Genomic DNA, 24,742 nt, shown 5'->3' on the forward strand with positions numbered 1-24,742 from the left:
ACTCTGTGTGTATGTAACTTCATGTTGTTGTTTACTCTGTGTGTATGTAACTTCCAGACATGTTGTTGTTTACTCTGTGTGTATGTAACTTCCAGACATGTTGTTGTTTACTCTGTGTGTATGTAACTTCATGTTGTTGTTTACTCTGTGTGTATCTAACTTCCAGACATGTTGTTGTTTACTCTGTGTGTATGTAACTTCATGTTGTTGTTTACTCTGTGTGTATGTAACTTCATGTTGTTGTTTACTCTGTGTGTATGTAACTTCATGTTGTTGTTTACTCTGTGTGTATGTAACTTCCAGACATGTTGTTGTTTACTCTGTGTGTATGTAACTTCATGTTGTTGTTTACTCTGTGTGTATGTAACTTCATGTTGTTGTTTACTCTGTGTGTATGTAACTTCATGTTGTTGTTTACTCTGTGTGTTTCTAACTTCCAGACATGTTGTTGTTTACTCTGTGTGTATGTAACTTCATGTTGTTGTTTACTCTGTGTGTATGTAACTTCCAGACATGTTGTTGTTTACTCTGTGTGTATGTAACTTCATGTTGTTGTTTACTCTGTGTGTATGTAACTTCCAGACATGTTGTTGTTTACTCTGTGTGTATGTAACTTCATGTTGTTGTTTACTCTGTGTGTATGTAACTTCCAGACATGTTGTTGTTTACTCTGTGTGTATGTAACTTCATGTTGTTGTTTACTCTGTGTGTATGTAACTTCATGTTGTTGTTTACTCTGTGTGTATCTAACTTCATGTTGTTGTTTACTCTGTGTGTATGTAACTTCATGTTGTTGTTTACTCTGTGTGTATGTAACTTCATGTTGTTGTTTACTCTGTGTGTATCTAACTTCATGTTGTTGTTTACTCTGTGTGTATGTAACTTCATGTTGTTGTTTACTCTGTGTGTATGTAACTTCCAGACATGTTGTTGTTTACTCTGTGTGTATGTAACTTCATGTTGTTGTTTACTCTGTGTGTATGTAACTTCCAGACATGTTGTTGTTTACTCTGTGTGTATGTAACTTCCAGACATGTTGTTGTTTACTCTGTGTGTATGTAACTTCATGTTGTTGTTTACTCTGTGTGTATGTAACTTCATGTTGTTGTTTACTCTGTGTGTATGTAACTTCATGTTGTTGTTTACTCTGTGTGTATGTAACTTCATGTTGTTGTTTACTCTGTGTGTATGTAACTTCCAGACATGTTGTTGTTTACTCTGTGTGTATGTAACTTCCAGACATGTTGTTGTTTACTCTGTGTGTATGTAACTTCATGTTGTTGTTTACTCTGTGTGTATGTAACTTCATGTTGTTGTTTACTCTGTGTGTATGTAACTTCATGTTGTTGTTTACTCTGTGTGTATCTAACTTCCAGACATGTTGTTGTTTACTCTGTGTGTATGTAACTTCATGTTGTTGTTTACTCTGTGTGTATGTAACTTCATGTTGTTGTTTACTCTGTGTGTATGTAACTTCCAGACATGTTGTTGTTTACTCTGTGTGTATGTAACTTCATGTTGTTGTTTACTCTGTGTGTATGTAACTTCATGTTGTTGTTTACTCTGTGTGTATGTAACTTCATGTTGTTGTTTACTCTGTGTGTTTCTAACTTCCAGACATGTTGTTGTTTACTCTGTGTGTATGTAACTTCATGTTGTTGTTTACTCTGTGTGTATGTAACTTCCAGACATGTTGTTGTTTACTCTGTGTGTATCTAACTTCATGTTGTTGTTTACTCTGTGTGTATGTAACTTCATGTTGTTGTTTACTCTGTGTGTATGTAACTTCCAGACATGTTGTTGTTTACTCTGTGTGTATGTAACTTCATGTTGTTGTTTACTCTGTGTGTATGTAACTTCATGTTGTTGTTTACTCTGTGTGTATGTAACTTCATGTTGTTGTTTACTCTGTGTGTATGTAACTTCATGTTGTTGTTTACTCTGTGTGTATTTAACTTCCAGACATGTTGTTGTTTACTCTGTGTGTATGTAACTTCATGTTGTTGTTTACTCTGTGTGTATGTAACTTCATGTTGTTGTTTACTCTGTGTGTATGTAACTTCCAGACATGTTGTTGTTTACTCTGTGTGTTTCTAACTTCCAGACATGTTGTTGTTTACTCTGTGTGTATGTAACTTCATGTTGTTGTTTACTCTGTGTGTTTCTAACTTCCAGACATGTTGTTGTTTACTCTGTGTGTATGTAACTTCATGTTGTTGTTTACTCTGTGTGTATGTAACTTCCAGACATGTTGTTGTTTACTCTGTGTGTATGTAACTTCATGTTGTTGTTTACTCTGTGTGTATGTAACTTCATGTTGTTGTTTACTCTGTGTGTATGTAACTTCATGTTGTTGTTTACTCTGTGTGTTTCTAACTTCCAGACATGTTGTTGTTTACTCTGTGTGTATGTAACTTCCAGACATGTTGTTGTTTACTCTGTGTGTATGTAACTTCATGTTGTTGTTTACTCTGTGTGTTTCTAACTTCCAGACATGTTGTTGTTTACTCTGTGTGTATGTAACTTCCAGACATGTTGTTGTTTACTCTGTGTGTATGTAACTTCATGTTGTTGTTTACTCTGTGTGTATGTAACTTCCAGACATGTTGTTGTTTACTCTGTGTGTATGTAACTTCATGTTGTTGTTTACTCTGTGTGTATGTAACTTCCAGACATGTTGTTGTTTACTCTGTGTGTATGTAACTTCATGTTGTTGTTTACTCTGTGTGTATGTAACTTCATGTTGTTGTTTACTCTGTGTGTATGTAACTTCATGTTGTTGTTTACTCTGTGTGTATGTAACTTCCAGACATGTTGTTGTTTACTCTGTGTGTATGTAACTTCATGTTGTTGTTTACTCTGTGTGTATGTAACTTCATGTTGTTGTTTACTCTGTGTGTATGTAACTTCCAGACATGTTGTTGTTTACTCTGTGTGTTTCTAACTTCCAGACATGTTGTTGTTTACTCTGTGTGTATGTAACTTCATGTTGTTGTTTACTCTGTGTGTATCTAACTTCCAGACATGTTGTTGTTTACTCTGTGTGTATGTAACTTCAGACATGTTGTTGTTTACTCTGTGTGTATGTAACTTCATGTTGTTGTTTACTCTGTGTGTATGTAACTTCAGACATGTTGTTGTTTACTCTGTGTGTATGTAACTTCATGTTGTTGTTTACTCTGTGTGTTTCTAACTTCCAGACATGTTGTTGTTTACTCTGTGTGTATGTAACTTCATGTTGTTGTTTACTCTGTGTGTATGTAACTTCCAGACATGTTGTTGTTTACTCTGTGTGTTTCTAACTTCCAGACATGTTGTTGTTTACTCTGTGTGTATGTAACTTCATGTTGTTGTTTACTCTGTGTGTATGTAACTTCCAGACATGTTGTTGTTTACTCTGTGTGTATGTAACTTCCAGACATGTTGTTGTTTACTCTGTGTGTATGTAACTTCATGTTGTTGTTTACTCTGTGTGTATGTAACTTCATGTTGTTGTTTACTCTGTGTGTTTCTAACTTCCAGACATGTTGTTGTTTACTCTGTGTGTATGTAACTTCCAGACATGTTGTTGTTTACTCTGTGTGTATGTAACTTCATGTTGTTGTTTACTCTGTGTGTATGTAACTTCATGTTGTTGTTTACTCTGTGTGTATGTAACTTCATGTTGTTGTTTACTCTGTGTGTATGTAACTTCATGTTGTTGTTTACTCTGTGTGTATGTAACTTCATGTTGTTGTTTACTCTGTGTGTATGTAACTTCATGTTGTTGTTTACTCTGTGTGTATGTAACTTCCAGACATGTTGTTGTTTACTCTGTGTGTATGTAACTTCATGTTGTTGTTTACTCTGTGTGTATGTAACTTCATGTTGTTGTTTACTCTGTGTGTATGTAACTTCCAGACATGTTGTTGTTTACTCTGTGTGTATGTAACTTCATGTTGTTGTTTACTCTGTGTGTATGTAACTTCATGTTGTTGTTTACTCTGTGTGTATGTAACTTCCAGACATGTTGTTGTTTACTCTGTGTGTATGTAACTTCATGTTGTTGTTTACTCTGTGTGTATGTAACTTCATGTTGTTGTTTACTCTGTGTGTATGTAACTTCATGTTGTTGTTTACTCTGTGTGTATGTAACTTCCAGACATGTTGTTGTTTACTCTGTGTGTATGTAACTTCATGTTGTTGTTTACTCTGTGTGTATCTAACTTCATGTTGTTGTTTACTCTGTGTGTATCTAACTTCCAGACATGTTGTTGTTTACTCTGTGTGTATGTAACTTCCAGACATGTTGTTGTTTACTCTGTGTGTTTCTAACTTCCAGACATGTTGTTGTTTACTCTGTGTGTATGTAACTTCCAGACATGTTGTTGTTTACTCTGTGTGTATGTAACTTCCAGACATGTTGTTGTTTACTCTGTGTGTATGTAACTTCATGTTGTTGTTTACTCTGTGTGTATGTAACTTCATGTTGTTGTTTACTCTGTGTGTATGTAACTTCATGTTGTTGTTTACTCTGTGTGTATCTAACTTCCAGACATGTTGTTGTTTACTCTGTGTGTATGTAACTTCATGTTGTTGTTTACTCTGTGTGTATGTAACTTCCAGACATGTTGTTGTTTACTCTGTGTGTATGTAACTTCCAGACATGTTGTTGTTTACTCTGTGTGTTTCTAACTTCCAGACATGTTGTTGTTTACTCTGTGTGTATGTAACTTCATGTTGTTGTTTACTCTGTGTGTATGTAACTTCATGTTGTTGTTTACTCTGTGTGTATGTAACTTCATGTTGTTGTTTACTCTGTGTGTATGTAACTTCCAGACATGTTGTTGTTTACTCTGTGTGTATGTAACTTCATGTTGTTGTTTACTCTGTGTGTATGTAACTTCCAGACATGTTGTTGTTTACTCTGTGTGTATGTAACTTCATGTTGTTGTTTACTCTGTGTGTATGTAACTTCATGTTGTTGTTTAATCTGTGTGTATGTAACTTCCAGACATGTTGTTGTTTACTCTGTGTGTATGTAACTTCATGTTGTTGTTTACTCTGTGTGTATGTAACTTCCAGACATGTTGTTGTTTACTCTGTGTGTATGTAACTTCATGTTGTTGTTTACTCTGTGTGTATGTAACTTCCAGACATGTTGTTGTTTACTCTGTGTGTATGTAACTTCATGTTGTTGTTTACTCTGTGTGTATGTAACTTCCAGACATGTTGTTGTTTACTCTGTGTGTATGTAACTTCATGTTGTTGTTTACTCTGTGTGTATGTAACTTCATGTTGTTGTTTACTCTGTGTGTATGTAACTTCATGTTGTTGTTTACTCTGTGTGTATGTAACTTCATGTTGTTGTTTACTCTGTGTGTTTCTAACTTCCAGACATGTTGTTGTTTACTCTGTGTGTATGTAACTTCATGTTGTTGTTTACTCTGTGTGTATGTAACTTCATGTTGTTGTTTACTCTGTGTGTATGTAACTTCCAGACATGTTGTTGTTTACTCTGTGTGTATGTAACTTCATGTTGTTGTTTACTCTGTGTGTATGTAACTTCATGTTGTTGTTTACTCTGTGTGTATGTAACTTCATGTTGTTGTTTACTCTGTGTGTATGTAACTTCATGTTGTTGTTTACTCTGTGTGTTTCTAACTTCCAGACATGTTGTTGTTTACTCTGTGTGTATCTAACTTCATGTTGTTGTTTACTCTGTGTGTATGTAACTTCATGTTGTTGTTTACTCTGTGTGTATGTAACTTCCAGACATGTTGTTGTTTACTCTGTGTGTATGTAACTTCATGTTGTTGTTTACTCTGTGTGTATGTAACTTCCAGACATGTTGTTGTTTACTCTGTGTGTATGTAACTTCCAGACATGTTGTTGTTTACTCTGTGTGTATGTAACTTCATGTTGTTGTTTACTCTGTGTGTATGTAACTTCATGTTGTTGTTTACTCTGTGTGTATGTAACTTCATGTTGTTGTTTACTCTGTGTGTATGTAACTTCCAGACATGTTGTTGTTTACTCTGTGTGTATGTAACTTCCAGACATGTTGTTGTTTACTCTGTGTGTATGTAACTTCATGTTGTTGTTTACTCTGTGTGTATGTAACTTCATGTTGTTGTTTACTCTGTGTGTATGTAACTTCATGTTGTTGTTTACTCTGTGTGTATGTAACTTCCAGACATGTTGTTGTTTACTCTGTGTGTATGTAACTTCATGTTGTTGTTTACTCTGTGTGTATGTAACTTCATGTTGTTGTTTACTCTGTGTGTTTCTAACTTCCAGACATGTTGTTGTTTACTCTGTGTGTATGTAACTTCATGTTGTTGTTTACTCTGTGTGTATGTAACTTCCAGACATGTTGTTGTTTACTCTGTGTGTATGTAACTTCATGTTGTTGTTTACTCTGTGTGTATCTAACTTCATGTTGTTGTTTACTCTGTGTGTATCTAACTTCATGTTGTTGTTTACTCTGTGTGTATCTAACTTCCAGACATGTTGTTGTTTACTCTGTGTGTATGTAACTTCATGTTGTTGTTTACTCTGTGTGTATGTAACTTCCAGACATGTTGTTGTTTACTCTGTGTGTATGTAACTTCCAGACATGTTGTTGTTTACTCTGTGTGTATGTAACTTCCAGACATGTTGTTGTTTACTCTGTGTGTATGTAACTTCATGTTGTTGTTTACTCTGTGTGTATGTAACTTCATGTTGTTGTTTACTCTGTGTGTATGTAACTTCATGTTGTTGTTTACTCTGTGTGTATGTAACTTCATGTTGTTGTTTACTCTGTGTGTTTCTAACTTCCAGACATGTTGTTGTTTACTCTGTGTGTATGTAACTTCATGTTGTTGTTTACTCTGTGTGTATGTAACTTCATGTTGTTGTTTACTCTGTGTGTTTCTAACTTCCAGACATGTTGTTGTTTACTCTGTGTGTATGTAACTTCATGTTGTTGTTTACTCTGTGTGTATGTAACTTCATGTTGTTGTTTACTCTGTGTGTATGTAACTTCCAGACATGTTGTTGTTTACTCTGTGTGTATGTAACTTCATGTTGTTGTTTACTCTGTGTGTTTCTAACTTCCAGACATGTTGTTGTTTACTCTGTGTGTATGTAACTTCATGTTGTTGTTTACTCTGTGTGTATGTAACTTCATGTTGTTGTTTACTCTGTGTGTATCTAACTTCATGTTGTTGTTTACTCTGTGTGTATGTAACTTCATGTTGTTGTTTACTCTGTGTGTATGTAACTTCCAGACATGTTGTTGTTTACTCTGTGTGTATGTAACTTCCAGACATGTTGTTGTTTACTCTGTGTGTATGTAACTTCATGTTGTTGTTTACTCTGTGTGTATGTAACTTCATGTTGTTGTTTACTCTGTGTGTATGTAACTTCCAGACATGTTGTTGTTTACTCTGTGTGTTTCTAACTTCCAGACATGTTGTTGTTTACTCTGTGTGTATCTAACTTCATGTTGTTGTTTACTCTGTGTGTATGTAACTTCATGATGTTGTTTACTCTGTGTGTATGTAACTTCCAGACATGTTGTTGTTTACTCTGTGTGTATGTAACTTCCAGACATGTTGTTGTTTACTCTGTGTGTATGTAACTTCATGTTGTTGTTTACTCTGTGTGTATGTAACTTCATGTTGTTGTTTACTCTGTGTGTTTCTAACTTCCAGACATGTTGTTGTTTACTCTGTGTGTATGTAACTTCATGTTGTTGTTTACTCTGTGTGTATGTAACTTCCAGACATGTTGTTGTTTACTCTGTGTGTATGTAACTTCATGTTGTTGTTTACTCTGTGTGTATGTAACTTCATGTTGTTGTTTACTCTGTGTGTATCTAACTTCCAGACATGTTGTTGTTTACTCTGTGTGTATGTAACTTCATGTTGTTGTTTACTCTGTGTGTATCTAACTTCATGTTGTTGTTTACTCTGTGTGTTTCTAACTTCCAGACATGTTGTTGTTTACTCTGTGTGTATGTAACTTCATGTTGTTGTTTACTCTGTGTGTATGTAACTTCATGTTGTTGTTTACTCTGTGTGTATGTAACTTCATGTTGTTGTTTACTCTGTGTGTATGTAACTTCATGTTGTTGTTTACTCTGTGTGTATGTAACTTCCAGACATGTTGTTGTTTACTCTGTGTGTATGTAACTTCATGTTGTTGTTTACTCTGTGTGTATGTAACTTCATGTTGTTGTTTACTCTGTGTGTATGTAACTTCATGTTGTTGTTTACTCTGTGTGTATGTAACTTCATGTTGTTGTTTACTCTGTGTGTATGTAACTTCCAGACATGTTGTTGTTTACTCTGTGTGTATGTAACTTCATGTTGTTGTTTACTCTGTGTGTATGTAACTTCATGTTGTTGTTTACTCTGTGTGTATGTAACTTCCAGACATGTTGTTGTTTACTCTGTGTGTATGTAACTTCATGTTGTTGTTTACTCTGTGTGTATGTAACTTCCAGACATGTTGTTGTTTACTCTGTGTGTATGTAACTTCATGTTGTTGTTTACTCTGTGTGTATGTAACTTCCAGACATGTTGTTGTTTACTCTGTGTGTATGTAACTTCATGTTGTTGTTTACTCTGTGTGTATGTAACTTCATGTTGTTGTTTACTCTGTGTGTATGTAACTTCCAGACATGTTGTTGTTTACTCTGTGTGTATGTAACTTCATGTTGTTGTTTACTCTGTGTGTATGTAACTTCCAGACATGTTGTTGTTTACTCTGTGTGTATCTAGCTTCCAGACATGTTGTTGTTTACTCTGTGTGTATGTAACTTCATGTTGTTGTTTACTCTGTGTGTATGTAACTTCATGTTGTTGTTTACTCTGTGTGTATGTAACTTCATGTTGTTGTTTACTCTGTGTGTTTCTAACTTCCAGACATGTTGTTGTTTACTCTGTGTGTATGTAACTTCATGTTGTTGTTTACTCTGTGTGTATGTAACTTCATGTTGTTGTTTACTCTGTGTGTATGTAACTTCATGTTGTTGTTTACTCTGTGTGTATGTAACTTCATGTTGTTGTTTACTCTGTGTGTATGTAACTTCATGTTGTTGTTTACTCTGTGTGTTTCTAACTTCCAGACATGTTGTTGTTTACTCTGTGTGTATGTAACTTCATGTTGTTGTTTACTCTGTGTGTATGTAACTTCATGTTGTTGTTTACTCTGTGTGTATGTAACTTCCAGACATGTTGTTGTTTACTCTGTGTGTATGTAACTTCCAGACATGTTGTTGTTTACTCTGTGTGTATGTAACTTCATGTTGTTGTTTACTCTGTGTGTATGTAACTTCATGTTGTTGTTTACTCTGTGTGTATGTAACTTCCAGACATGTTGTTGTTTACTCTGTGTGTATGTAACTTCATGTTGTTGTTTACTCTGTGTGTATGTAACTTCATGTTGTTGTTTACTCTGTGTGTATGTAACTTCCAGACATGTTGTTGTTTACTCTGTGTGTATGTAACTTCCAGACATGTTGTTGTTTACTCTGTGTGTATGTAACTTCATGTTGTTGTTTACTCTGTGTGTATGTAACTTCATGTTGTTGTTTACTCTGTGTGTATGTAACTTCCAGACATGTTGTTGTTTACTCTGTGTGTATGTAACTTCCAGACATGTTGTTGTTTACTCTGTGTGTATGTAACTTCATGTTGTTGTTTACTCTGTGTGTATGTAACTTCATGTTGTTGTTTACTCTGTGTGTATGTAACTTCCAGACATGTTGTTGTTTACTCTGTGTGTATGTAACTTCCAGACATGTTGTTGTTTACTCTGTGTGTATGTAACTTCATGTTGTTGTTTACTCTGTGTGTATGTAACTTCATGTTGTTGTTTACTCTGTGTGTATGTAACTTCCAGACATGTTGTTGTTTACTCTGTGTGTATGTAACTTCATGTTGTTGTTTACTCTGTGTGTATGTAACTTCATGTTGTTGTTTACTCTGTGTGTATGTAACTTCATGTTGTTGTTTACTCTGTGTGTTTCTAACTTCCAGACATGTTGTTGTTTACTCTGTGTGTTTCTAACTTCCAGACATGTTGTTGTTTACTCTGTGTGTATGTAACTTCCAGACATGTTGTTGTTTACTCTGTGTGTATGTAACTTCATGTTGTTGTTTACTCTGTGTGTATGTAACTTCCAGACATGTTGTTGTTTACTCTGTGTGTTTGTAACTTCCAGACATGTTGTTGTTTACTCTGTGTGTATGTAACTTCCAGACATGTTGTTGTTTACTCTGTGTGTATGTAACTTCATGTTGTTGTTTACTCTGTGTGTATGTAACTTCATGTTGTTGTTTACTCTGTGTGTATGTAACTTCATGTTGTTGTTTACTCTGTGTGTATGTAACTTCATGTTGTTGTTTACTCTGTGTGTATGTAACTTCATGTTGTTGTTTACTCTGTGTGTATGTAACTTCCAGACATGTTGTTGTTTACTCTGTGTGTATGTAACTTCATGTTGTTGTTTACTCTGTGTGTTTCTAACTTCCAGACATGTTGTTGTTTACTCTGTGTGTTTCTAACTTCCAGACATGTTGTTGTTTACTCTGTGTGTATGTAACTTCATGTTGTTGTTTACTCTGTGTGTATGTAACTTCCAGACATGTTGTTGTTTACTCTGTGTGTATGTAACTTCCAGACATGTTGTTGTTTACTCTGTGTGTATGTAACTTCATGTTGTTGTTTACTCTGTGTGTATGTAACTTCCAGACATGTTGTTGTTTACTCTGTGTGTATGTAACTTCATGTTGTTGTTTACTCTGTGTGTATTTAACTTCATGTTGTTGTTTACTCTGTGTGTATGTAACTTCCAGACATGTTGTTGTTTACTCTGTGTGTATGTAACTTCATGTTGTTGTTTACTCTGTGTGTATGTAACTTCCAGACATGTTGTTGTTTACTCTGTGTGTATGTAACTTCATGTTGTTGTTTACTCTGTGTGTATGTAACTTCCAGACATGTTGTTGTTTACTCTGTGTGTATGTAACTTCATGTTGTTGTTTACTCTGTGTGTATGTAACTTCATGTTGTTGTTTACTCTGTGTGTATGTAACTTCCAGACATGTTGTTGTTTACTCTGTGTGTATGTAACTTCATGTTGTTGTTTACTCTGTGTGTATGTAACTTCATGTTGTTGTTTACTCTGTGTGTATGTAACTTCATGTTGTTGTTTACTCTGTGTGTATGTAACTTCCAGACATGTTGTTGTTTACTCTGTGTGTATGTAACTTCATGTTGTTGTTTACTCTGTGTGTATGTAACTTCATGTTGTTGTTTACTCTGTGTGTATGTAACTTCCAGACATGTTGTTGTTTACTCTGTGTGTATGTAACTTCATGTTGTTGTTTACTCTGTGTGTATGTAACTTCCAGACATGTTGTTGTTTACTCTGTGTGTATGTAACTTCCAGACATGTTGTTGTTTACTCTGTGTGTATGTAACTTCATGTTGTTGTTTACTCTGTGTGTATGTAACTTCATGTTGTTGTTTACTCTGTGTGTATGTAACTTCCAGACATGTTGTTGTTTACTCTGTGTGTATGTAACTTCATGTTGTTGTTTACTCTGTGTGTATGTAACTTCATGTTGTTGTTTACTCTGTGTGTATGTAACTTCATGTTGTTGTTTACTCTGTGTGTTTCTAACTTCCAGACATGTTGTTGTTTACTCTGTGTGTATGTAACTTCATGTTGTTGTTTACTCTGTGTGTTTCTAACTTCCAGACATGTTGTTGTTTACTCTGTGTGTATGTAACTTCATGTTGTTGTTTACTCTGTGTGTTTCTAACTTCCAGACATGTTGTTGTTTACTCTGTGTGTATGTAACTTCATGTTGTTGTTTACTCTGTGTGTTTCTAACTTCCAGACATGTTGTTGTTTACTCTGTGTGTATGTAACTTCATGTTGTTGTTTACTCTGTGTGTATGTAACTTCATGTTGTTGTTTACTCTGTGTGTATGTAACTTCATGTTGTTGTTTACTCTGTGTGTTTCTAACTTCCAGACATGTTGTTGTTTACTCTGTGTGTATGTAACTTCATGTTGTTGTTTACTCTGTGTGTATGTAACTTCATGTTGTTGTTTACTCTGTGTGTATGTAACTTCATGTTGTTGTTTACTCTGTGTGTATGTAACTTCATGTTGTTGTTTACTCTGTGTGTATGTAACTTCCAGACATGTTGTTGTTTACTCTGTGTGTATGTAACTTCATGTTGTTGTTTACTCTGTGTGTATGTAACTTCATGTTGTTGTTTACTCTGTGTGTATGTAACTTCATGTTGTTGTTTACTCTGTGTGTATGTAACTTCATGTTGTTGTTTACTCTGTGTGTATGTAACTTCATGTTGTTGTTTACTCTGTGTGTATGTAACTTCATGTTGTTGTTTACTCTGTGTGTATGTAACTTCATGTTGTTGTTTACTCTGTGTGTTTCTAACTTCCAGACATGTTGTTGTTTACTCTGTGTGTATGTAACTTCCAGACATGTTGTTGTTTACTCTGTGTGTATGTAACTTCATGTTGTTGTTTACTCTGTGTGTATGTAACTTCATGTTGTTGTTTACTCTGTGTGTTTCTAACTTCCAGACATGTTGTTGTTTACTCTGTGTGTATGTAACTTCATGTTGTTGTTTACTCTGTGTGTATGTAACTTCATGTTGTTGTTTACTCTGTGTGTTTCTAACTTCCAGACATGTTGTTGTTTACTCTGTGTGTATGTAACTTCATGTTGTTGTTTACTCTGTGTGTATGTAACTTCATGTTGTTGTTTACTCTGTGTGTATCTAACTTCCAGACATGTTGTTGTTTACTCTGTGTGTATGTAACTTCATGTTGTTGTTTACTCTGTGTGTATGTAACTTCCAGACATGTTGTTGTTTACTCTGTGTGTATGTAACTTCATGTTGTTGTTTACTCTGTGTGTATGTAACTTCCAGACATGTTGTTGTTTACTCTGTGTGTATGTAACTTCATGTTGTTGTTTACTCTGTGTGTTTCTAACTTCCAGACATGTTGTTGTTTACTCTGTGTGTATGTAACTTCATGTTGTTGTTTACTCTGTGTGTATGTAACTTCATGTTGTTGTTTACTCTGTGTGTTTCTAACTTCCAGACATGTTGTTGTTTACTCTGTGTGTTTCTAACTTCCAGACATGTTGTTGTTTACTCTGTGTGTATGTAACTTCATGTTGTTGTTTACTCTGTGTGTATGTAACTTCCAGACATGTTGTTGTTTACTCTGTGTGTATGTAACTTCATGTTGTTGTTTACTCTGTGTGTATGTAACTTCCAGACATGTTGTTGTTTACTCTGTGTGTATGTAACTTCCAGACATGTTGTTGTTTACTCTGTGTGTATGTAACTTCATGTTGTTGTTTACTCTGTGTGTATGTAACTTCCAGACATGTTGTTGTTTACTCTGTGTGTATGTAACTTCATGTTGTTGTTTACTCTGTGTGTATGTAACTTCATGTTGTTGTTTACTCTGTGTGTATGTAACTTCATGTTGTTGTTTACTCTGTGTGTATGTAACTTCATGTTGTTGTTTACTCTGTGTGTATGTAACTTCCAGACATGTTGTTGTTTACTCTGTGTGTTTCTAACTTCCAGACATGTTGTTGTTTACTCTGTGTGTATGTAACTTCATGTTGTTGTTTACTCTGTGTGTATCTAACTTCATGTTGTTGTTTACTCTGTGTGTATGTAACTTCCAGACATGTTGTTGTTTACTCTGTGTGTATGTAACTTCATGTTGTTGTTTACTCTGTGTGTATGTAACTTCATGTTGTTGTTTACTCTGTGTGTATGTAACTTCATGTTGTTGTTTACTCTGTGTGTATGTAACTTCATGTTGTTGTTTACTCTGTGTGTATGTAACTTCATGTTGTTGTTTACTCTGTGTGTATGTAACTTCCAGACATGTTGTTGTTTACTCTGTGTGTATGTAACTTCCAGACATGTTGTTGTTTACTCTGTGTGTATGTAACTTCATGTTGTTGTTTACTCTGTGTGTATGTAACTTCCAGACATGTTGTTGTTTACTCTGTGTGTATCTAACTTCATGTTGTTGTTTACTCTGTGTGTATGTAACTTCCAGACATGTTGTTGTTTACTCTGTGTGTATGTAACTTCATGTTGTTGTTTACTCTGTGTGTATGTAACTTCCAGACATGTTGTTGTTTACTCTGTGTGTATGTAACTTCATGTTGTTGTTTACTCTGTGTGTATCTAACTTCCAGACATGTTGTTGTTTACTCTGTGTGTATGTAACTTCATGTTGTTGTTTACTCTGTGTGTATGTAACTTCCAGACATGTTGTTGTTTACTCTGTGTGTATGTAACTTCATGTTGTTGTTTACTCTGTGTGTATGTAACTTCATGTTGTTGTTTACTCTGTGTGTATGTAACTTCCAGACATGTTGTTGTTTACTCTGTGTGTTTCTAACTTCCAGACATGTTGTTGTTTACTCTGTGTGTATGTAACTTCATGTTGTTGTTTACTCTGTGTGTATGTAACTTCATGTTGTTGTTTACTCTGTGTGTATGTAACTTCCAGACATGTTGTTGTTTACTCTGTGTGTATGTAACTTCATGTTGTTGTTTACTCTGTGTGTATGTAACTTCATGTTGTTGTTTACTCTGTGTGTATGTAACTTCATGTTGTTGTTTACTCTGTGTGTATGTAACTTCCAGACATGTTGTTGTTTACTCTGTGTGTATGTAACTTCATGTTGTTGTTTACTCTGTGTGTATGTAACTTCATGTTGTTGTTTACTCTGTGTGTATGTAACTTCCAGACATGTTGTTGTTTACTCTGTGTGTATGTAACTTCATGTTGTTGTTTACTCTGTGTGTATGTAACTTCATGTTGTTGTTTACTCTGTGTGTATGTAACTTCCAGACATGTTGTTGTTTACTCTGTGTGTATGTAACTTCCAGACATGTTGTTGTTTACTCTGTGTGTATGTAACTTCATGTTGTTGTTTACTCTGTGTGTATGTAACTTCCAGACATGTTGTTGTTTACTCTGTGTGTATGTAACTTCATGTTGTTGTTTACTCTGTGTGTATGTAACTTCATGTTGTTGTTTACTCTGTGTGTATGTAACTTCCAGACATGTTGTTGTTTACTCTGTGTGTATGTAACTTCATGTTGTTGTTTACTCTGTGTGTATGTAACTTCCAGACATGTTGTTGTTTACTCTGTGTGTATGTAACTTCATGTTGTTGTTTACTCTGTGTGTATGTAACTTCCAGACATGTTGTTGTTTACTCTGTGTGTATGTAACTTCATGTTGTTGTTTACTCTGTGTGTATGTAACTTCCAGACATGTTGTTGTTTACTCTGTGTGTATGTAACTTCATGTTGTTGTTTACTCTGTGTGTATGTAACTTCCAGACATGTTGTTGTTTACTCTGTGTGTATGTAACTTCATGTTGTTGTTTACTCTGTGTGTATGTAACTTCATGTTGTTGTTTACTCTGTGTGTATGTAACTTCCAGACATGTTGTTGTTTACTCTGTGTGTATGTAACTTCCAGACATGTTGTTGTTTACTCTGTGTGTATGTAACTTCATGTTGTTGTTTACTCTGTGTGTATGTAACTTCATGTTGTTGTTTACTCTGTGTGTATGTAACTTCATGTTGTTGTTTACTCTGTGTGTATGTAACTTCATGTTGTTGTTTACTCTGTGTGTATGTAACTTCATGTTGTTGTTTACTCTGTGTGTATGTAACTTCCAGACATGTTGTTGTTTACTCTGTGTGTATGTAACTTCCAGACATGTTGTTGTTTACTCTGTGTGTATGTAACTTCATGTTGTTGTTTACTCTGTGTGTATGTAACTTCCAGACATGTTGTTGTTTACTCTGTGTGTATGTAACTTCATGTTGTTGTTTACTCTGTGTGTATGTAACTTCATGTTGTTGTTTACTCTGTGTGTATGTAACTTCATGTTGTTGTTTACTCTGTGTGTATGTAACTTCCAGACATGTTGTTGTTTACTCTGTGTGTATGTAACTTCATGTTGTTGTTTACTCTGTGTGTATGTAACTTCCAGACATGTTGTTGTTTACTCTGTGTGTTTCTAACTTCCAGACATGTTGTTGTTTACTCTGTGTGTATGTAACTTCATGTTGTTGTTTACTCTGTGTGTATGTAACTTCCAGACATGTTGTTGTTTACTCTGTGTGTATGTAACTTCCAGACATGTTGTTGTTTACTCTGTGTGTATGTAACTTCATGTTGTTGTTTACTCTGTGTGTATGTAACTTCATGTTGTTGTTTACTCTGTGTGTATGTAACTTCATGTTGTTGTTTACTCTGTGTGTATGTAACTTCATGTTGTTGTTTACTCTGTGTGTATGTAACTTCCAGACATGTTGTTGTTTACTCTGTGTGTATGTAACTTCATGTTGTTGTTTACTCTGTGTGTATGTAACTTCCAGACATGTTGTTGTTTACTCTGTGTGTATGTAACTTCATGTTGTTGTTTACTCTGTGTGTATGTAACTTCATGTTGTTGTTTACTCTGTGTGTATGTAACTTCCAGACATGTTGTTGTTTACTCTGTGTGTATGTAACTTCATGTTGTTGTTTACTCTGTGTGTATCTAACTTCATGTTGTTGTTTACTCTGTGTGTATCTAACTTCCAGACATGTTGTTGTTTACTCTGTGTGTATGTAACTTCATGTTGTTGTTTACTCTGTGTGTATGTAACTTCCAGACATGTTGTTGTTTACTCTGTGTGTATGTAACTTCATGTTGTTGTTTACTCTGTGTGTTTCTAACTTCCAGACATGTTGTTGTTTACTCTGTGTGTATGTAACTTCATGTTGTTGTTTACTCTGTGTGTATGTAACTTCCAGACATGTTGTTGTTTACTCTGTGTGTATGTAACTTCATGTTGTTGTTTACTCTGTGTGTATGTAACTTCATGTTGTTGTTTACTCTGTGTGTATGTAACTTCATGTTGTTGTTTACTCTGTGTGTATGTAACTTCCAGACATGTTGTTGTTTACTCTGTGTGTATGTAACTTCATGTTGTTGTTTACTCTGTGTGTATGTAACTTCATGTTGTTGTTTACTCTGTGTGTATGTAACTTCCAGACATGTTGTTGTTTACTCTGTGTGTATGTAACTTCATGTTGTTGTTTACTCTGTGTGTATGTAACTTCATGTTGTTGTTTACTCTGTGTGTATGTAACTTCATGTTGTTGTTTACTCTGTGTGTATGTAACTTCCAGACATGTTGTTGTTTACTCTGTGTGTATGTAACTTCATGTTGTTGTTTACTCTGTGTGTATGTAACTTCATGTTGTTGTTTACTCTGTGTGTATGTAACTTCATGTTGTTGTTTACTCTGTGTGTATGTAACTTCATGTTGTTGTTTACTCTGTGTGTATGTAACTTCATGTTGTTGTTTACTCTGTGTGTATGTAACTTCCAGACATGTTGTTGTTTACTCTGTGTGTATGTAACTTCATGTTGTTGTTTACTCTGTGTGTATGTAACTTCATGTTGTTGTTTACTCTGTGTGTATGTAACTTCATGTTGTTGTTTACTCTGTGTGTATGTAACTTCATGTTGTTGTTTACTCTGTGTGTATGTAACTTCATGTTGTTGTTTACTCTGTGTGTATGTAACTTCATGTTGTTGTTTACTCTGTGTGTATGTAACTTCATGTTGTTGTTTACTCTGTGTGTATGTAACTTCATGTTGTTGTTTACTCTGTGTGTATGTAACTTCATGTTGTTGTTTACTCTGTGTGTATGTAACTTCATGTTGTTGTTTACTCTGTGTGTATGTAACTTCCAGACATGTTGTTGTTTACTCTGTGTGTATGTAACTTCATGTTGTTGTTTACTCTGTGTGTATGTAACTTCATGTTGTTGTTTACTCTGTGTGTATGTAACTTCCAGACATGTTGTTGTTTACTCTGTGTGTATGTAACTTCATGTTGTTGTTTACTCTGTGTGTATGTAACTTCATGTTGTTGTTTACTCTGTGTGTATGTAACTTCATGTTGTTGTTTACTCTGTGTGTATGTAACTTCATGTTGTTGTTTACTCTGTGTGTATGTAACTTCCAGACATGTTGTTGTTTACTCTGTGTGTATGTAACTTCATGTTGTTGTTTACTCTGTGTGTATGTAACTTCATGTTGTTGTTTACTCTGTGTGTATCTAACTTCCAGACATGTTGTTGTTTACTCTGTGTGTATGTAACTTCATGTTGTTGTTTACTCTGTGTGTATCTAACTTCATGTTGTTGTTTACTCTGTGTGTATGTAACTTCCAGACATGTTGTTGTTTACTCTGTGTGTATGTAACTTCATGTTGTTGTTTACTCTGTGTGTATGTAACTTCATGTTGTTGTTTACTCTGTGTGTATGTAACTTCCAGACATGTTGTTGTTTACTCTGTGTGTATGTAACTTCATGTTGTTGTTTACTCTGTGTGTATGTAACTTCATGTTGTTGTTTACTCTGTGTGTATGTAACTTCATGTTGTTGTTTACTCTGTGTGTATCTAACTTCCAGACATGTTGTTGTTTACTCTGTGTGTATGTAACTTCCAGACATGTTGTTGTTTACTCTGTGTGTATCTAACTTCCAGACATGTTGTTGTTTACTCTGTGTGTATGTAACTTCATGATGTTGTTTACTTTGTGTGTATGTAACTTCCAGACATGTTGTTGTTTACTCTGTGTGTATCTAACTTCCAGACATGTTGTTGTTTACTCTGTGTGTTTCTAACTTCCAGACATGTTGTTGTTTACTCTGTGTGTATGTAACTTCATGTTGTTGTTTACTCTGTGTGTATGTAACTTCATGTTGTTGTTTACTCTGTGTGTATGTAACTTCATGTTGTTGTTTACTCTGTGTGTTTCTAACTTCATGTTGTTGTTTACTCTGTGTGTATGTAACTTCCAGACATGTTGTTGTTTACTCTGTGTGTATGTAACTTCATGTTGTTGTTTACTCTGTGTGTATGTAACTTCCAGACATGTTGTTGTTTACTCTGTGTGTATGTAACTTCCAGACATGTTGTTGTTTACTCTGTGTGTATGTAACTTCATGTTGTTGTTTACTCTGTGTGTATGTAACTTCCAGACATGTTGTTGTTTACTCTGTGTGTATCTAACTTCATGTTGTTGTTTACTCTGTGTGTATGTAACTTCCAGACATGTTGTTGTTTACTCTGTGTGTATGTAACTTCATGTTGTTGTTTACTCTGTGTGTATGTAACTTCCAGACATGTTGTTGTTTACTCTGTGTGTATCTAACTTCATGTTGTTGTTTACTCTGTGTGTATGTAACTTCCAGACATGTTGTTGTTTACTCTGTGTGTATCTAACTTCATGTTGTTGTTTACTCTGTGTGTATGTAACTTCCAGACATGTTGTTGTTTACTCTGTGTGTATGTAACTTCATGTTGTTGTTTACTCTGTGTGTATCTAACTTCCAGACATGTTGTTGTTTACTCTGTGTGTATGTAACTTCATGTTGTTGTTTACTCTGTGTGTATGTAACTTCATGTTGTTGTTTACTCTGTGTGTTTCTAACTTCCAGACATGTTGTTGTTTACTCTGTGTGTTTCTAACTTCCAGACATGTTGTTGTTTACTCTGTGTGTATGTAACTTCATGTTGTTGTTTACTCTGTGTGTATGTAACTTCATGTTGTTGTTTACTCTGTGTGTATGTAACTTCATGTTGTTGTTTACTCTGTGTGTATGTAACTTCCAGACATGTTGTTGTTTACTCTGTGTGTATGTAACTTCCAGACATGTTGTTGTTTACTCTGTGTGTATGTAACTTCATGTTGTTGTTTACTCTGTGTGTATGTAACTTCCAGACATGTTGTTGTTTACTCTGTGTGTATGTAACTTCATGTTGTTGTTTACTCTGTGTGTATGTAACTTCATGTTGTTGTTTACTCTGTGTGTATGTAACTTCATGTTGTTGTTTACTCTGTGTGTATCTAACTTCCAGACATGTTGTTGTTTACTCTGTGTGTATGTAACTTCATGTTGTTGTTTACTCTGTGTGTATGTAACTTCATGTTGTTGTTTACTCTGTGTGTATGTAACTTCATGTTGTTGTTTACTCTGTGTGTATGTAACTTCATGTTGTTGTTTACTCTGTGTGTATGTAACTTCATGTTGTTGTTTACTCTGTGTGTATGTAACTTCATGTTGTTGTTTACTCTGTGTGTTTTGTTTCTGTAACCCATCCAGGAGTTTATCAGACTGGGCTGTCTCAGTAAGCTCTCAGGGAAAGGACTACAGCAGAGAATGTTCTTCCTGGTTAGTCATTACTTCCTGCTTCCTGTCACATGACTCCTCTGCTCCTCACTCACCCTATCCCTCTCTATGTTCCTCTCTCTCTCCTTCTCCAGTTCAGTGATGTCTCATATCTTTGTGTCCCTCCCTCTCTCTCTCCTTCTCCAGTTCAGTGATGTCTCATATCTCTGTGTCCCTCCCTCTCTCTCCTTCTCCAGTTCAGTGATGTCTCATATCTCTGTGTCCCTCCCTCTCTCTCTCCTCCAGTTCAGTGATTCCCTGGTGTACACCAGCAGAGGTATGACAGCAGACAACCAGTTCAAAGTTCACGGCCAGCTGCCTCTCTACGGCATGACAGTAAGAGTCTCCAGAACATTATGGGCCAGTTTCCTGGACACACATTAAGCCTAGTCCCGGACTAAAACGCCAGATATATAGAGAAAACATGCTTTTTATTCCAGGATTAGACTTAACGTGTGTCCGGGAAGCTGGCCCCATGCTGTGAGCTTCAGATAACATAACACAGCTGTGAATGAGTAGAAGTCCCTCTCCTCTGATCAAACCTGTGTCTGTGTCCTCAGATCAGGGAGAGTGAGGATGAGTGGGGAGTTCCTCATTCCTTCACTCTGTTTGGTCAGCGCCAGTCTGTCGTCGTGGCAGCAAGGTAAAGGTGTTCTAGATGTTTTAGAATATTTCAGTGTTCTAGAGTGTTCCAGGGTGGTTTAGAATGTTTCAGTGTTCTAGAGTGTTCCAGGGTGGTTTAGAATGTTTCAGTGTTCTAGAGTGTTCCAGGGTGGTTTAAAATGTTTCAGTGTTCTAGAGTGTTCCAGGGTGGTTTAGAATGTTTCAGTGTTCTAGAGTGTTCCAGGGTGGTTTAGAATGTTTCAGTGTTCTAGAGTGTTCCAGGGTGGTTTAAAATGTTTCAGTGTTCTAGAGTGTTCCAGGGTGGTTTAGAATGTTTCAGTGTTCTAGAGTGTTCCAGGGTGGTTTAGAATGTTTCAGTGTTCTAGAGTGTTCCAGGGTGGTTTAGAATGTTTCAGTGTTCTAGAGTGTTCCAGGGTGTTTTAGAATGTTTCAGTGTTCTAGAGTGTTCCAGAGTGGTTTAGAATGTTTCAGTGTTCTAGAGCAGAGGTGTTAAACCCATTTAGCCCCGGGGGCCACATTCAGTCATCAGAGAGGTCCTAGCTGTGCATCTAACCCATGTCTGTTCTCTCTACCTAGTTGTGTATCAGAGATGGTGAAATGGATGGAGGACATCAGGATGGCTGTAGCCCTGGTAGAGCAGAGTAACAGACCTACTGATCTACTGTTCACCAGTCGATCAGACCGCAGTAAGTCATAGTACCTGACCCCTGACCCCTAGTCCTGGTAGAGCAGAGTAACAGACCTACTGATCTACTGTTCACCAGTCGATCAGACCGCAGTAAGTCATAGTACCTGACCCCTGACCCCTAGACCTGGTAGAGCAGAGTAACAGACCTACTGATCTACTGTCCACCAGTCGATCAGACCGCAGTAAGTCATAGTACCTGACCCCTGACCCCTAGACCTGGTAGAGCAGAGTAACAGACCTTCTACTGATCTACTGTCCACCAGTCGATCAGACCGCAGTAAGTCATAGTACCTGACCCCTGACCCCTGGTTGTGGTAGAGCAGAGTAACAGACCTACTGTCCACCAGTCGATCAGACCGCAGTAAGTCATAGTACCTGACCCCTGACCCCTAGACCTGGTAGAGCAGAGTAACAGACCTACTGATCTACTGTCCACCAGTCGATCAGACCGCAGTAAGTCATAGTACCTGACCCCTGACCCCTAGACCTGGTAGAGCAGAGTAACAGACCTACTGATCTACAGTCCACCAGTCGATCAGACCGCAGTAAGTCATAGTACCTGACCCCTGACCCCTAGACCTGGTAGAGCAGAGTAACAGACCTACTGTCCACCAGTCGATCAGACCGCAGTAAGTCATAGTACCTGACCCCTGACCCCTAGACCTGGTAGAGCAGAGTAACAGACCTACTGATCTACTGTCCACCAGTCGATCAGACCGCAGTAAGTCATAGTACCTGACCCCTGACCCCTAGACCTGGTAGAGCAGAGTAACAGACCTACTGTCCACCAGTCGATCAGACCGCAGTAAGTCATAGTACCTGACCCCTGACCCCTAGACCTGGTAGAGCAGAGTAACAGACCTACTGATCTACTGTTCACCAGTCGGATCAGACCGCAGTAAGTCATAGTACCTGACCCCTGACCCCTAGACCTGGTAGAGCAGAGTAACAGACCTACTGATCTACTGTTCACCAGTCGGATCAGACCGCAGTAAGTCATAGTACCTGACCCCTGACCCCTGGTTGTGGTAGAGCAGAGTAACAGACCTACTGTCCACCAGTCGATCAGACCGCAGTAAGTCATAGTACCTGACCCCTGACCCCTAGACCTGGTAGAGCAGAGTAACAGACCTACTGTCCACCAGTCGGATCAGACCGCAGTAAGTCATAGTACCTGACCCCTGACCCCTAGTCCTGGTAGAGCAATGTAACAGACCTACTGTCCACCAGTCGATCAGACCGCAGTAAGTCATAGTACCTGACCCCTGACCCCTGGTTGTGGTAGAGCAGAGTAACAGACCTTCCTCTGATCCATCTGATCACTTCTCTTATTTAGGTTTTGTGACCAGGATGTTTTGTGCTCCTAGAGACCTTCAACTTGTCGGACCCGGGGAAAGAACAGCTTGTCCTCTGTTTCTGTTCATCAACTCTTTATGAATTCCTCTCTCTGCTGTTCTCAGAGTCTCCAGAGGAGGGCGGTGTGGAGGCGGAGTCAGAGGAGGAGCTGCTGAGTGCGTCTCGTAGCTCATTGGAGCGTCAGGCAGGAAACACTACGGTTCATGTCTGCTGGCACCGCAACACCTCCGTGTCCATGGTGGACTTTAGTGTGGCTGTGGAGGTACTGACCTCTCTGTGTCTGTCTAGCCTCTCTGTCTAACCTCTCTGTCTCTGTTCTATTCTCTCTGTCTCTGTTCTATTCTCTCTGTCTCTGTCTAAACTCTCTGTCTCTGTCTAACCTCTCTGTCTCTGTCTAACCTCTCTGTCTCTGTCTAACCTCTCTGTCTCTGTCGAACCTCTCTGTCTCTGTCTAACCTCTCTGTCTCTGTCTAACCTCTCTGTCTCTGTCTAACCTCTCTGTCTCTGTCGAACCTCTCTGTCTCTGTCTAACCTCTCTGTCTCTGTCTAACCTCTCTGTCTCTGTCGAACCTCTCTGTCTCTGTCGAACCTCTCTGTCTCTGTCTAACCTCTCTGTCTCTGTCTAATCTCTCTGTCTCTGTTTAACCTCTCTGTCTCTGTTTAACCTTTCTGTCTCTGTCTAACCTCTCTGTCTCTGTCTAACCTCTCTGTCTCTGTCTAACCTCTCTGTCTCTGTCTAACCTCTCTGTCTCTGTCTAACCTCTCTGTCTCTGTCTAACCTCTCTGTCTCTGTCTAACCTCTCTGTCTCTGTCTAACCTCTCTGTCTCTGTCTAACCTCTCTGTCTTCTCTACCTACCTGACCCTCAGTACTGTCTCTGTCTAACCTCTCTGTCTCTGTCTAACCTCTCTGTCTCTGTCTAATCTCTCTGTCTCTGTTTAACCTCTCTGTCTCTGTTTAACCTCTCTGTCTCTGTCTAACCTCTCTGTCTCTGTCTAACCTCTCTGTCTCTGTCTAACCTCTCTGTCTTCTCTACCTACCTGACCCTCAGTACTGTCTCTGTCTAACCTCTCTGTCTCTGTCTAACCTCTCTGTCCAACCTCTCTGTCTCTGTCTAACCTCTCTGTCTCTGTCTAACCTCTCTGTCTCTGTCTAACCTCTCTGTCTCTGTCTAACCTCTCTGTCTAACCTCTCTGTCTCTGTCTAACCTCTCTGTCTTCTCTACCTACCTGACCCTCAGTACTGTCTCTGTCTAACCTCTCTGTCTCTGTCTAACCTCTCTGTCTAACCTCTCTGTCTCTGTCTAATCTCTCTGTCTCTGTCTAACCTCTCTGTCTCTGTCTAACCTCTCTGTCTCTGTCTAACCTCTCTGTCTCTGTCTAACCTCTCTGTCTCTGTCTAACCTCTCTGTCTCTGTCTAACCTCTCTGTCTCTGTCTAACCTCTCTGTCTCTGTCTAATCTCTCTGTCTCTGTCTAATCTCTCTGTCTCTGTCTAACCTCTCTGTCTAACCTCTCTGTCTCTGTCTAATCTCTCTGTCTCTGTCTAACCTCTCTGTCTCTGTCTAACCTCTCTGTCTCTGTCTAACCTCTCTGTGTCTGTTCTATTCTCTCTGTGTCTGTCTAACCTCTCTGTCTAACCTCTCTGTCTCTGTCGAACCTCTCTGTCTCTGTCTAACCTCTCTGTCTAACCTCTCTGTCTAACCTCTCTGTCTCTGTCGAACCTCTCTGTCTCTGTCTAACCTCTCTGTCTAACCTCTCTG

General features: G+C 37.3%; 1 protein-coding gene across 5 annotated transcripts in view; it reads left to right on the forward strand.

The window, feature by feature from the left end:
- Positions 1-23,166, forward strand: part of LOC129840540 (FERM, ARHGEF and pleckstrin domain-containing protein 1-like) — a 181,541-nt gene extending 158,375 nt beyond the window's left edge. For all 5 annotated transcript variants that reach the window (XM_055908476.1, XM_055908477.1, XM_055908479.1 and 2 more), the window contains exons 20-24: positions 20,249-20,317; positions 20,561-20,650; positions 20,875-20,957; positions 21,515-21,716; positions 23,087-23,166. In XM_055908476.1, the coding sequence (XP_055764451.1) occupies positions 20,249-20,317; positions 20,561-20,650; positions 20,875-20,957; positions 21,515-21,635 (363 nt within the window). In that variant the 3' untranslated portion in view covers positions 21,636-21,716; positions 23,087-23,166. The remainder of the gene's footprint in view (positions 1-20,248; positions 20,318-20,560; positions 20,651-20,874; positions 20,958-21,514; positions 21,717-23,086) is intronic.
- Positions 23,167-24,742: the final 1,576 nt, after the last annotated feature.

Source organism: Salvelinus fontinalis, chromosome 41, assembly GCF_029448725.1.
Source record: "Salvelinus fontinalis isolate EN_2023a chromosome 41, ASM2944872v1, whole genome shotgun sequence".
Lineage (NCBI taxonomy): Eukaryota > Metazoa > Chordata > Actinopteri > Salmoniformes > Salmonidae > Salvelinus > Salvelinus fontinalis.